Source organism: Boleophthalmus pectinirostris, unplaced genomic scaffold (genome assembly GCF_026225935.1).
Source record: "Boleophthalmus pectinirostris isolate CB_2022bp ecotype Guang Dong unplaced genomic scaffold, ASM2622593v1 HiC_scaffold_8, whole genome shotgun sequence".
NCBI classification, from domain to species: Eukaryota; Metazoa; Chordata; class Actinopteri; order Gobiiformes; family Gobiidae; genus Boleophthalmus; species Boleophthalmus pectinirostris.
Window position 1 is genome coordinate 39,303,117 of NW_026571515.1, and position 14,717 is coordinate 39,317,833.

A 14,717-nucleotide genomic window follows, 5' to 3' on the forward strand; every position below is an offset into this window, starting at 1 on the left:
TGTTAACTGCAATATTAATTTAAAACAGGGGTGGGCAAACTTTTTGGCTCATGGGCCACAAACCAGGAGCAGATGGATGGAGTGTTTTGGTAATCCTCCTCATAAGAGAAAAAACAACAACATGTAGATATGTAGAAAACCTGTGCTTAAATTTCAATTGAAAATCATTACAAAGCATCACAACAAAATATCTGTCGGATACAAGAAACGGTAGGCGATGCAGATCTACTCGTCCTGCTCCTTCTGTTCAGTGTGCGTCCCCAGAGCCAAAACTCAACAACGACCAGCGCCAGGACAGAACAGTGACAGCGTGTCAGTATGCGAGCGTGTTATATTTGATCTGATGCATTGTTTATGATGAGAACGTTCATGCACGTGCACACCACTCACGTGTACACCTTAACAGAAATGGCATGTAACATGTAAATGCATTTTTACATAACAGCAGAGAAACTTACTTTTGATTTCAGTGGAACAGTGTTGTTGGTGTCTCTTTTATCCAGTGCATCAAAGTCTGAAGTTAGTTTTGCTGTGGCGATTTTCAGGATGCATTCATGTGGTGTCAGAATGATCGGAAAAATGACTTTCCCACTGGGAAAATTCACATGAATGACCCCTCATGTCAGAAAAACAACTCCAACCACATAAATGCAGCATAATGCGCCGCACCTCAACAAAGGTCAATGTATGTGCCTCTATTGAGAAACACCGGAATTGCAGGAAAAATAAAACATTAACAAGGTTTATTATTATAATTTATTCAAGTTTGGCAGGCCGGATTAAAAGGCTTAAAGGGCCGGATATGGCCCCCTGGCCGTAGTTTGCCCACCCCTGATTTAAAACAACTTGAAACTAATTGAATAGGTTCAGTGAAGCCATGTTCAAAACTACAGAACTGGACATGCCATACCTTATTTTAAAGGTAAATCAGTCAAGTTTGTTTTATAATTCCTTACATTCACCTTTGAATTAAATATGGCATTGGCATCTTTAACAAAAGCTCATCTGCTAATTAATTGCAACTGGAAGTCAGACATGACCTGGAGTCACATTTTTTCAAAGAATCACAAGTAAAGGGCTGTGGGCGGGGAAAGAGGGTAGATGGAAACAGAACTGTTTTATGCACTCAAGCCCCATATTCAGGGCAGTACAAGAATACTCAAAGATTCATGAATCAACCTAATGATGCTTATTATACGCCAGAGTTGTTAAAATATGTCTCCTTTAACAAGTAATAATAGTAATAATAAAATAAACCGTGTGCATTTATAGTGTACTTCACATTCCTGACTGGCCTCTCAGAGCTCTACTGGAGCCTATTATATTTCTCCGCACACTCTTTGCTGCTGGTACTTCTACATGCTGGTTCACATCTGTTGTCACACAATATCAGTGGTTTTTGAAAAGGGAAAAGTAAAATGTCTACTCTGTTATTTCAGGTTCCATATTTATTAAACCACTATGCACCTTCCATTTATGAAATACACTTATTTAATCATGAAAAAAGAGAATACGCCAAGTGCATCATACACATACTATATTCTAAAACAGTTGCTTTGTTTTGCCCCCATTCACTTCACCATTTCACATCGCTAGGCTGATGTCATGTGAAACCCAGACTACTTCATTGTGTCTTATTAGATAACACACAACCTAATCATCACAATGGGAATGTGGAAAATATGTGCTATATGATCTAACACAGAAAAATGAAATCCATCACAGTTATCAAATCACAAAGGATGCAGTTACTTAGGTAATATAATGTCTTCAGCTAAAAATCTTTTTTGTGCCTGCATTGGGTTTTATTATGTTTAAAAACATGCTAAAACTGCATCTTAGACTAGGGGTGGGAAATATCTCGATATTTTAAATATATCAAGATATTTTTTAAACTGGATATGGATTCTGACATACTGTATACATCGATATAATGCTTATATTCAATTCTGATTTCGCTGCTCCGCTTGTTTGCCTTCTCTGTTGTTGCCTCCGTGCGTCCCCGCCTCCCTGATTTTGCTGCTGGTGTCTCATTCACTCCTCACTATTGCCGTGAATGCTCAAAGTTGGTGCCAGTGAAAAGCTTCTGGCACCACGAACGTGTTCCACCATTTACAGACAAGGCCATCAGCAGCACATCCTCTGTCACAGAGAGAACACTCATATTCCACGGAGTCGTGACGTTTAGTCCGAAAGAATCTGAACAGCATGAGTAGCACAAGGAGTGCGCTGTTTATGTAAATTAGCCATGTGCTTTAAAGTTTTGTTTCTGTTAAACATAAACATGTGCGCAAAACTGCATTAAACACATTATAATGTCAAACGGGCTGATGTGGCTCTAGAGTCGTTACGCTTTATATATTGTAAAATTTAGTAATGTAAAGTTTATTTATGTAGAAGATTTTAATCAGTAATTTGCTGCAGTGTCACTTGTACAATAGTGTTTGGAAACGTTGGGTTTGATCTGCAGTGGATTGTGGGAAACCTCAGAGCTCCTTACTGCTGGTGAGGAACATGGATCTGTTAAAATAAGGAACCTCCTGAGCTTCTTCTGCTAAATGAGCTCATGGTTCTGGTTCTGGTCTGGACAACAGAGTTAATGCAAAGATGAGCTTGAGTTGACTTGTTTTATTTATGAATGAAAAGAAGGAAATACGTATTATTTATTTTGTTTACAGTTAAATGATCATTTATGTAATTAGGGATTTTGTAATCTTAAATGTGGCAGAAGCACTTTGTTAATATGAGTTGCCGACCTCTTGCACTTCAACAAAAAAAGACCCTGTGTAATTTGGCATATTTGTTTTTGCAGTTTTAGGTTTTGGGGGTTATTTTTTCCTATACAGATATTGAGATATATATTGTATATCGAGAAATAGCAAAATATATCAAAATGCATGTGATTCTTGTATTAGTTTAGCAGTTCATATTACAGTCTTAAATGTTAATGCTCTTGTGTGTTTTTAAAGATACACTATGTAACTTTTCTGAATAGGGATTTGTCACCTACTTGTCTTGATGGAGATGTTATTGCTTCACCTCAAATATTCCATAGTATGGCATTCAGGTTCTATGTCTTTTATTCATTTAATGACATCTGTTTTTACTACGCAGAAGATCTCTGAAAACATCCATTCATACGTCCATTCTCCACAGATCTGGCCTGTAACTCCTGATAGTGTCAAATGCTTTTCTCAATGGAAATACCTAAAAGTTCAAAGCCATACTGTAGAACACAGGTGTCAAACATACGGCCCGGGGGCCAGATCCGGCCCTTCAAGACCTTTAATCTGGCCCTCGGCTGGTTTTCCACTAAAATATTTTAATTATATTTCTTATTAAAATATTGGTAATTTCCTGTGTTGTTTAGCACAGCAGCGTCTCCAGCGTCTCTGTGCGTGGCCCCTCCCACCAGAGCAGCACAAATGAAGACTTGTCTCTTTCCAAATGCTCTTAAAGGACGATCGTTGTGACTGTTGACCGTGACACCCTCATCAGAAAAATGTCCAACATGAGAAAAGTGGATGCAGAGTGCAGGATTTTCCAAGAAAAATTAACTTATTCCTATTTACAGACAAGTTCATGTTAAAACTTTGTGTTGAAGTTGTATTTTTCTTAAAGTTTCAGGTTGTTTATAATATTATAATATTTAGTAAAAAAAAAAAGAGTTCATCAATTAAAAAAAGATTTCTGTAATAGATATGTGTTACTCTGCACAAATATTTGAACTTATTGTTATTTTTGGGGTTTATATGCCATGAGTTTTCTGATCCAGCTCCTTTGGGATCAAAGTAGGTTGGATACGACCCCCGGACCAAAATGAGTTTGACACTCCTGCTGTAGAACATTCCAAGCAAAGCAATATAACATCTCCATAGACACAGGCAGGTAGACGCTCCACCAGAAATGTCAAATATTGAGTCTTTAAAATATGAACTGTGCTGAATCTTGCAAAATAAAAATATTTGTTGCACTTATAATGAATGCATATCTTTGTGAATTTTATTTTGCAGGTTCTGGGAGGAGATACCAGTCCTACGCGGTCCACTCCAGTAAATCCTGTAATATTCTGAGTAAATTCACTGCATTTGTCCCCATCGATCTGGACACTAATGAGTATTTGCCAACATGTATTGAACACATCAGCCACGGTAAGTCCCATAGATCCCATGTGAAGAAGTCAGCACAGCACTCATCTACGTATGTCCTCTTATCTCAAGCTTGTTTACTCAATGCAAATATGGCTGCTTAAAGTCAAAGTCAATAAACAGAAGAGTCCATAGTTTAAAACTGAGATGGAGGCTAAGGCTGACCATTGAATGATGAATTGACTGAACTGAATGAACTGAACTGATGAAAAATTCAGACCGTTGCTGTAGAGATTAACAATTAAAAACTAATATCTTTTGAACGGAAGTAAGTCCTCAAAAGTCCTAAATGTTACAAGAGCAAGCTAAAATCCATGAATAGTACAATTTTATCTGGCAAAAAAAAAAAAAAGATGCAATATATAGTTTTTCTGGTGGAGAGCACGCTGCCTGCTTGTCCCTGTCCCTGGAGATTTTACTGCTTGCCTCAAATGTTTCACCATATGTATCCAGTTTGTGTTTGTATTTGTTTTTGTCACCTCTCCACAGATCTGACCTATAACTTGGTGTAGTAGCATTACCTGGTCATCTCCATGGACAGCGTAATGCCACTTAAATCATGATCAGGGCTCATAGACTGTATAAAAGAAGTGGACTAAGCAAGTGTGACGTTGCCCATAGTGTTCAGCGCCGCTCAAACGAGGCTCACGATGCGCTGGGTTACAGGAGCGATTCTGGAGCCAGACTCTATGTTATGAATAGGATTTCAGGATCTTGTAGAGCAGGTTAACGCAAACATTTTAAGACCAAAATGACGAGGCTCACAGCAGCAGTTACAGAGAGAGGAGCGACAAAATCCCAATGTAAATTAATTGAGTCAGAAGGAGCCAGAAGAGCCTCTTGGCAAACTTCCTATTTGGCACGGCGGCTACAGCGTAAGCTATGTCCATTCATATATACAGTCTATGCCAGGGCTTCTCTAGGATCAGCCCAGAACTAAACCAGGACTTAAGAAGACTAAACTAAACCAAGACTTAACAAGAGCTGAACCATAACTAAGCAAAGACTAAAGGCCACCATACACTACAGGATTTTTCAGTTTTAAATGATTTTTAAACGTGTGACAAAAAGCGCACCCCACAGACACGAGGAGAATCTTATGAGATTTTAAATCTCTGATCTCAAAAACTTCAGCGGGATATGACTGCGGACCACAGGCTGCACAGTTGTGAGTGCACCTTGCGTCAACTAGAGTAAAACCACTCGCTTAAGTGTTCAAAAGATCAGAGCACTGCACTTCTAGTTTAGATGTAAGTCAAAATGATGTTACTATTATTTGTGAAATGTGGTGCAATTCTTCAGATACATGATGATACAGATTTTTAATGCATAGAAGGCTTGAGATAAAGTACACAGGAAGAAGACTCACTTGCTAATCTGCAGCTTCAACCCAAACTGCTCGCTGTGTGGATGTAGACAGACACACGTGAGGAACTACTCTCACCTTTTTACTTTTAAAAGATGCGTTAGACTGGATATACAGCGCTGTTTTGTGGACTGGGTGTCATTATTTGTGGAGGAGAAATTCTATGGATAATGTGGATGAGATGCTGCAGTTTAAATTTACAACTTTTCGAGTGGTGAGTAACAATTATTTTCCCTGCTTAGCAAATTTTGATGTTGTTCCTCTGTGTCTGTCACTCCATCTGTTCCTGACGCTCTGTTTTGGCTGTTGCCGCGATTTACTGGTTACAATCTGACAGTGCAGCTCAGAGGCACACTGATGACACCACAGACGAGGGGCGCAGCGGCTTCCAAATCACAGACGAAGACACAAAGTCAGGTCACGTCTCTCCGAAGTTAGAGGAAAACAAATCACAGCCAAAATCTGGCAAATTCTCCTGTAGTGTGTGGCAGCCTTAAATCCGAGCTCTGTTAGGCCTAAACCATGATAGTGTTATCATGATAGTGTTCTTTTACTTTGTGTATGACGCTTAAAGCAGATATTTAAATCACATCCTACTTTTCCAGGTGAAGTTCTGAAGAGAAGTTCTCGCTCGAGTTCTCGTTCTGGGAGCAGGAAGAACCGAGCCTACTCCATCGGACTGGGACGCTCTCAGTCTGGAGGCACGTGTGAGGACGGAGAGGACGGACCACAATTCAATGGTAATGCAAAGGTTTTTATTTAGATTCAGTCTCAGTTAATCTTGTCTATCTCGTGAACAATAGCCTTCCAACTACTACTACTACCACTCTTACTACTAGTACTACTTTATCTGGCCAGCCAAGACTACATGCTTTTCTAATACTTTACAAAGATGTATACTCTGGAAACAGATTTTCCAATGGACCAGAATGATGAAAGTTAGGACTGTAGCCACAGAAATGATCAATTCAAAACTAAATATATCCTTTAAATGGTTAACTGTCTTCAAAATGGTACCGTATAACAAGACGCTGAAAACATAAATACAGCCAAATTGAGAATAGCATGGTCTGTATCAAAGCAAACGTGGCGGTTTAGGCATAGTCCGTTTTCTTTTTGAAGTATAGTATGTAAGAATTTTCAGAGGCCTGGTTACATGAGAACGCTTGCAGGTAAAAACAACAAATATTTTATCGGAAGACGGTTTAGACCACAGGTGTCAAACATGCGGCCCGGGGGCCAGATCCGGCCCTCCAAGACCTTTAATCTGGCCCTCGGCTGATTTTCTACTAAAATATTTTTAATTCTATTTTTTATTAAAATTTGTTAATTTTCTGTGGTGTTTATCACAGCAGCGTCTCCAGTGTCTCTGTACGTGGCCCCTCCACCAGAGCAGCACAAATGAAGACTTGTCTCTTTCCAAACGCTCTTAAAGACGATCGTTTTGACTGTTGACGTGACACCTCATCAGAAAAATGTCAACATGAGAAAAGTGGAGCCGAGTGCAGGATTTTCTTAAAGTTTCAGGTTGTTCATAATATTATAATATTTTGTAAAACAAAGAGTTCATCAATTAAAAAAGATTTGTGTTTCTCTGCACAAATATTTGAACTTATTGTTTTGTTGTGGGGTTTATATGACATGAGTTTTCTGATCCGGCCCCTTTGGGATCAAAGTCGGTTGGATACGGCCCCCAGACCAAAATGAGTTTGACACCCCTGCTCTAACACATTCAGAACATTTAAAACCATCTGAAACGATCCAGATCTGTGTCACTAATGTTCTGCTTCTATGTAAATATCAGTGTTGTGTCTTATTGTGCTGTTTCTACCATATTTGTCTTTTGAATTGTCATTGACAGTTTGTCTATTGCGTGACGTTGTCTTATGTTCTATCTCTTTGACCTGCCAAGGACTAGACATGTAAAGTATTGTATTTTCCGGGCTATTAGACGCGCTCTTAAGCCTCCAACCCCATCAAAAAACGACAATCCAGAGCGCCCTATACACGAATCCACTCGGGTGTCCCAGCACGACGTCAGTAAACTACAAAGCCGAACCAAACACCCACACTCATCACTCCACGCCGACGAGGAACGGAACGGAGGAACGAACTGAAAAAAGCGAGCGCGACGTGCCGCTTCTAGACGCGACTGAACAACTGAGTCACTGCGAACACGCCGACAATCCGTTGGTCCCAGACAGCACCCTCCTACACGCCACAACTGAACAAAGCCAGAGTCACCGTGAACGAACAAACAAACAAAAACCACTCACCCATCACACTGTTGTGTTTCGTTTAAAGTCCAGTTCGGTTCAAAAAAAGTTCAAAAATAGACCATTCAATGACAGTGAGCCTTATAATCCAATGTGCCAATAGTGCGGAAAATACGGTAGACTTTGCGCTAATTCTGGCGTATTTACAAGTCTGTGTTCATGAATATGCACTGTCTCTTTTAAATAAATAAAACTAAATAAATACAACTAAAACAAAGTCATTCTTTGAGCTCCTGATGTGACGCACAATGTTTCTGAGACTGTAAAGGTTTTAGAGAACGTGTGAAGAATCCCTCAGTCGTCCAGGCAGAATCCATGAAGAGGAGAAAATTTCAGTTTGTCGACTGGACAGTAAGTTAGTTTGTTTGAAGACGTTTCGCAGTTCATCCAAGCTGCTTCTTCAGTTCTGGTCAGACGCTGGTGGACACTTCTTTATATCTGTCTGCAGGGAGGAGCTGACTACACTGAAACATAGGCTGCGTTCAGACTGCAGCCTGAAGTGACCCAAATCCGATTTTTTGGCCTCTATGTTCCTGTATGTGACGGAGCAGGCTCGTCCCTAAGAACGCCGTCCTGGGGGAGAGCACGTGAAGATGCGCGCGCCCGTTTCCGTAGTTATTGCGCACCGCTCGCCGTACCAGTTCCTACCAAAATCACTGTTTTACAATAAAATTCTCCCAACATCTCCTGCGTGTCTTTCCGCGACTAAGGGTGCACACTTGGAAGCGCTTATTCAATTCATCTAAAGCACGCCAATCCAGACATTCACTTACCCTCGCGCCGCCGCCTTCGCCCTCCTTCCGTGGTGTGTACTGGCAAACCCGGACACATCCGCGCTGGGAGTTTAAATCCGGTCGTTGCGTGGGTTCCGGGAATCAGGTGGGCAACAACTAATTTGCATGGGCAATTAAATGTATTGTCTGTCTCTCAGACGTTGTATTTAAGACCTGTTCATTCTGGGCGCAAGCTATTACAGGTATATAACCATCGTGCTATAGAACATAGGCCGTTTGATTGTAGAAACGGCGAAATCATGATTATTGGGGGAATTATGTAATGTGGGAGGGGCAAACCGGGAATATAAAGGTGCGCTCTCCAGCTCTGTGAGCAGTTGCGACCAGGTTGCAGTGGAGGTAACTTGTGTGGAGTGAGCCAGAGGAACCGAGAGAGTGAGAGAGAGAGAAACTTTGCCGGACTTAAAGGGGAAGTCCACCAAAAACTTTTGTCATTTTTGTTTTTCACACCACCACTGTAAATATTTTTCCACTCACGTTTGGCACCTTTTGCACTGTTGGAGAGCACAATAAATCACCGAAAAGCATTTCCTGCCTAAGCCTGAGTTTTTTGGAAGAACCCCACCACACTGTATCTGATCTTTTAATGTCAGTCTGAATGACACAGATCCAATTTTTTCAAATGTGACCCAGGACACTTGGATATGTGCTCCTGAAACTGATACACGTCTGATCTTTTGACATGTGACTTCAGTCTGAACAGTCAAAGCGCATTCATCCACCTACACGTTATCAACAAGACACAAACGTCACTATTCTGCGCTGAAGTAGGAGAAAATTGTTAATGAACTCCGTGTCACTGAAGTGAAGCACATCACCACTCACCACTCTTGGCTCCGTCTGCACATAAACATACATACATGCACATACACACAAACATGTGGCCACACCGGTTTGTTAAAGTCTGATCCCGTCAGATTTCAGAAGCTCAGCAGGATCGGGCCTGGTCGGGACTTGGATGGAAGACCACTGGGAATTCCGGGTGCCACAGGAGGGTGTCAGTCACAAAAAATGTCATTGTGTCCTTCGGCAAGACACTTCACCCACATTGCCTAGTATGAAAGTGGTGTGTGCGTGAGTGGTGATGGTGGATGAAGGCCGGTGGTGCAGATTGGCAGCCTCTCTTCCGTCAGTTCTCCCCAGGGCAGCTGTGGCTACAGTAGTAGTTTACCACCACTGAGAGTTGAGTGAATGAATAATGAACTGTAAAGTGCTTTGGGTGTCTTGAAAGGCGCTGTATAAATGAAATGATTAATTAAAACACACACACAAATACACACACATACACACACGCAGATATGAGTGTCAAGCCACGGGTCAAATGAGAGAAGGAAATAAACAGAACTCTGAATCGTGTGAAGAGGAGGAGGACGACGAGGAGGAGAAAGAGGAGGAGGAGAGGGAAGAGAACGACAATGAGGAAAGGGAGGAGGTGAATAAAGAAGAGGAGGAGAGGGAGGAAGAAGAGGAGGAGAGGGAGGAGGTGAATGAAGAAGAGGAGGAGAGGGAGGAGGAGGTGAATGAAGAAGAGGAGGAGGTGAATGAAGAAGAGGAGGAGAGGAAGAAGAGAGGTGAATGAGAGAGAGAGAGGAGAGAGGAGAGAGGAGAGGGAGGAGAAGAAGAGGAGGAGAGAGAGGTGAATGAAGAAAGAGGAGGAGAGAGGAGGTGAATGAAGAGAGAGGAAGGAGAGGGAGGGAGGAGAGGAGAAGAAGAGGAGGAGGAGAGTGAGGAGGTGAATGAAGAGGAGGAAGAGGAGGTGAATGAAGGAAGAGGAGGAGAGGGAGGAGGTGAACGAAGAGGAGGAGGTGAATGAAGAAGAGGAGGAGAGGAAGAAGGAGGTGAATGAAGAAGAGAGGAGAGGAGGAGGTGAGGATGAAGAAGAGAGGAGAGAGGAGAGAGGAGAGGAGGTGAAGAAGAGAGGAGGAGGTGAATGAAGAAGAGGAGGAGAGGAAGAAGGAGGTGAATGAAGAAGAAGAGGAGAGGGAGGAGGTGAATGAAGAAAAGGAGGAGGTGAATGAAGAAGAGGAGGAGAGCGAGGAGGTGAATGAAGAAGAGGAGGAGAGGAAGAAGGAGGTGAATGGAGAAGAGGAGGAGTGCGAGGAGGAGGTTGAGGAAAAGAAGGATGACAAGAAGGAGAGGGAGGGAAAAGGAGGAAGAGGAGGAGGAAGAGGAACAGGAGAATGAGGGGGAGGAGGAGGAGTTTGGAAAATGTTCAAATTCAAGTCTTGTACTAAATAGAGTTGTCAAAAAATGAAATAATAAAATAAAAAAAAAAAATAAAATCAATACTCTGACAGAAAGTGCATGAAATACTAAAACCTGTGGAAGATCTGCACCGGGAAAATTTACATAGAAAATCCTGCACCTCTGACCAACACTGTTATACTCTGGAACACAAGTGAAGTGTCTTGCCTAAGGACACAACAACAGTTTTTGTTATTTTGCCCCTGGTGTCCTTCCCCCCGGTGGCTCCTGATTTTCCCCAGTGGTCTCCCATCCAAGTTCTGACCAGACCTGGATCCTGCTGAGCTCCTGGAAAATGTGACGAGATTCAGACTTTGACAAAGAGATTCAGTCACTGCGAGGAGTTTTGAGTCGTATTTTTTCACGTGTACTTTTTACTTCAGTAGCCGACAGTTTTGGCAACAGTTTATGTCTGAGATTTTTGAAACGTTTTTGTTTTTTGAGCTCAGTTTTTAACATCACATCCTGGGATTTTAACCGTCTAAGGCTGCGTTCAGACTGCAGCCTGAAGTGACCCAAATCCGATTTTTTGGCCTCTATGTTCCTGTATCTGATCTTTTAATGACACCACTCTTGGCTCCGTCTTCACATCCACACGTTCCTTTCTACAGACGTCGCTGCCGCTGCCCCACAAAACGCCACGACCAAAAACCTCGTCCTTCTCCTTCTCAATCTCCTCCTTAAAACAAGTAAGTTGTTCATGTTCTGGCTCCGGTACGAGAGGAACTTTAAAATCTCCAGGTGCTCGACGCTCGCATCCATGTTTGGACAACTTCTGTAAACACAGAGACGCTCGCTGAGGTTGACGTCGTCGTGTCTCCAGTGCACATGCGNGTGACTGAGACCAGGATGAGACCAGTTTAGTCCTGGTTCCAAACCCTCCAGGAGAAAAGTCCCACACTGCACCTTTAAACCACAGGAGTCCACTTCGTGTAACATCTCCCCGCGACCCGATTCTAGCCCACGACCCACAGTTTGAGAATCTCTCCCGCTCGCTCGTCCTCTAACTCCCGAAACCGAACCGACCGCTCGCTCAAACCGGCGTCGAGTCCGAGCCTGATTTAAACCCGCGCCCACGCCGCTGTTGCATAAACGTTCCGCCGTGGCCCGGAGCCGCGAGCGTTCGCTGGTTCTCCGGGTTAACGTTTTAGCGGTGGACGGGTTGACCTTTGAACTTTCCCTGAGAGCGTCCTTCTTCTCGTTTTTTTTACTGCCCACACGAGATGTTCCGCCCACACGCCAACGAGAACACGGAGGACAGGCTTTTAATGCCTCATCGGCGTCGGATAATGAGACGGGAGACGAGGAAATGAGAGAGAATCTGAGGGAAAATGAAAATGGAACAAAAATTAATAAATTAATTAAAATAAATAGTAGTAGCTTGGGTTTCTACGGAGCCTGCCAAGGACCAGTGGAGGGACCAGGACCAGGACCAGGACCAGGACAAGGACCAGGAGGACCAGGACCAGGACAGGACAGGACCAGGACCAGGACAAGGACCAGTGACCAGGGACCAGGACCAGGACCAGGAGGACCAAGGACCAGGACCAGGACCAGTGAGGGACCAGGACCGACCAGGACCAGGACAAGGACCAGGACCAAGGACAAGGACCAGGACCAGGACCAGGACCAGGACCAGGACAAGGACCAGTGAGGGACAGGACCAGGAGGCGGGACCAGGACCAGGACCAGGACAAGGACCAGTGAGGGACCAGGACCGGGACCACAGGACAGGACCAGGACAAGGACCCAGTGAGGACCAGGACCAGGACCAGGACCAGGACAAAGGACAGGACAAGGACCAGGACCAGGACAAGGACCAGGACCAGGACCAGGACCCAGGACCAGGACCAGGAGACCAGAGACCAGGACAAGGACCAGTGAGCGGACCAGGACCCGGGACCAGGAGGACCAAGGACCAGGACAAGGACCAGTGAGGACCAGGACTGGGACAGGACAAGGACCAGGACAAGGACCAGTAGGGACCAGGACCGGGACCAGGACCAGGCCAGACAAGGACCAGACCAGGACCAGGACGGACCAGGACCAGGACCAGGACAAGGACCAGTGAGGACCAGGACCAGGACCAGGACAGGACAGGACAAGGACCAGGAGGACCAGGACCAGGACCAGGACCAGGACCAGGACAGGACCAGGACCAGGGACCAGTGGGACCAGGACCAGGACCAGGACAGGACAAGGACCAGGACCAGGACCAGGACCAGGGAGGGAGGGACCAGGACCAGGACCGGGAGGACCAGGACCAAGGACCAGGACCGGACAAGGACAGGACCAAGGACCAGGACCAGGACGGGACCAGGACCAGGACAGACCAGGACAGGACAAGGACCAGTGAGGGACCAGGACCGGACAGGACAAGGACCAGGACAAGGACCAGGACAAGGACCAGTGAGGGACCAGGACCAGGACCAGGAAAGGACCAGGACAGGACCAGGACCAGGACCAGGACAAGGACCAGTGACCAGGGACCAGGACGGGACCAGGACCAGGACAGGACAGGACCAGGACCAGGACCAGGAGGACCAGGACAGGACAAGGACAAGGACCAGGACAGGACCAGGACCAGGACAAGGACCAGGACCAGGACAAGGACCAGTGAGGGACCAGGACCAGGACCAGGACCAGGACAAGGACCAGGACCAGGACAAGGACCAGTGAGGGACCAGGACCAGGACCAGGACAAGGACCAGGACAAGGACCAGGACCAGGACAAGGACCAGGACCAGGACAGGACCAGGACAAGGACCAGTGAGGGACCAGGACCAGGACCAGGACCAGGACCAGGACAGGACCAGGACCAGGACCAGGACCAGGATGAGAGGGAGCACAGAACCCCACATCACCTCAAGGTTCTCCCAGGGGCAGTCCTAGATTCCAAGTCCTAGTCCAAGATTAGTCCTGGTTTGGACCTGGTTCAGTTCTAGTTTAGTCCTGGTTTAGACCTAGTTTAGTCCTGATTTGGACCTGGTTCAGTTCTGATTCAGTTGTGGTTTGGTCCTGATTAGACCTGGTTTAGTCCTGGTTCAGTTTTGGTTTAAAACTGGTTCAGTCCTGGTTCAGTCCTGGTTTAGACCTGGTTTAGTCCTGGTTCAGTTTTGGTTTAGTCCTGGTTTAGACCTAGTTTAGTCCTAGTTTTGTCATGGTTCAGTTCTGGTTTAAAACTGGTTTAGTTCTGGTTCAGTCCTGGTTTTGTCCTGGTTTAGAGTTAGTTTAGACCGAGTTTAGTCCTGATTTAGACCAGATTTCATCCTAGTTTAGGCCTGGTTCAGTCCTGGTTTAGTCCTGGTTTAGACCTGGTTTAGTTCCTGGTTTAGTCCTGGTTTAGACCGAGTTTAATCCTGATTTAGTCCTGGTTTAGACCTAGTTTAATCCTGGTTTAGACTTGGTTCAGTTCTGGTTCAGTCCTGGTTTAGTCCTAGTTTAGTCCTGGTTTAGACCTGGTTTAGACTTGGTTCAGTTCTGGTTCAGTCCTGGTTTAGTCCTAGTTTAGTCCTGGTTTAGACCTGGTTTAGTCCTGGTTTAGTCCTGGTTTAGACCTGGTTCAGTCCTGGTTTAGTCCTAGTTTAGTCCTGGTTTAGACCTGGTTTAGTCCTGGTTTAGTCCTGGTTTAGTCCTGGTTTAGACCTGGTTTACCTGGTTTAGTTCCTGGTTTAGTCCTGGTTTAGTCCTGGTTTAGACCTGGTTTAGTCCTAGTTTTAGGTTTAGTCCTGGTTTAGTCCTGGTTTAGACCTGGTTTAGTCCTAGTTTAGTCCTGGTTTAGACCAGGTTTCGTCCTAGTTTATTCCTGGTTTAGTCCTGGTTTAGACCTGGTTTAGTCCTGGTTTAGTCCTGGTTTAGTTTAGTCCTGGTTTAGTCCTGGTTTAGACCT

General features: G+C 44.6%; 1 protein-coding gene across 1 annotated transcript in view; it reads left to right on the top strand.

Annotated features, from left to right (window-relative positions):
• Window positions 1-14,717, top strand: part of vwa5b1 (von Willebrand factor A domain containing 5B1) — a 135,832-nt gene that overhangs the window by 74,679 nt on the left and 46,436 nt on the right. The window contains exons 16-17 of the mRNA XM_055166088.1: window positions 4,014-4,151; window positions 6,120-6,254. Coding sequence (XP_055022063.1) covers window positions 4,014-4,151; window positions 6,120-6,254 — 273 coding nt within the window. The remainder of the gene's footprint in view (window positions 1-4,013; window positions 4,152-6,119; window positions 6,255-14,717) is intronic.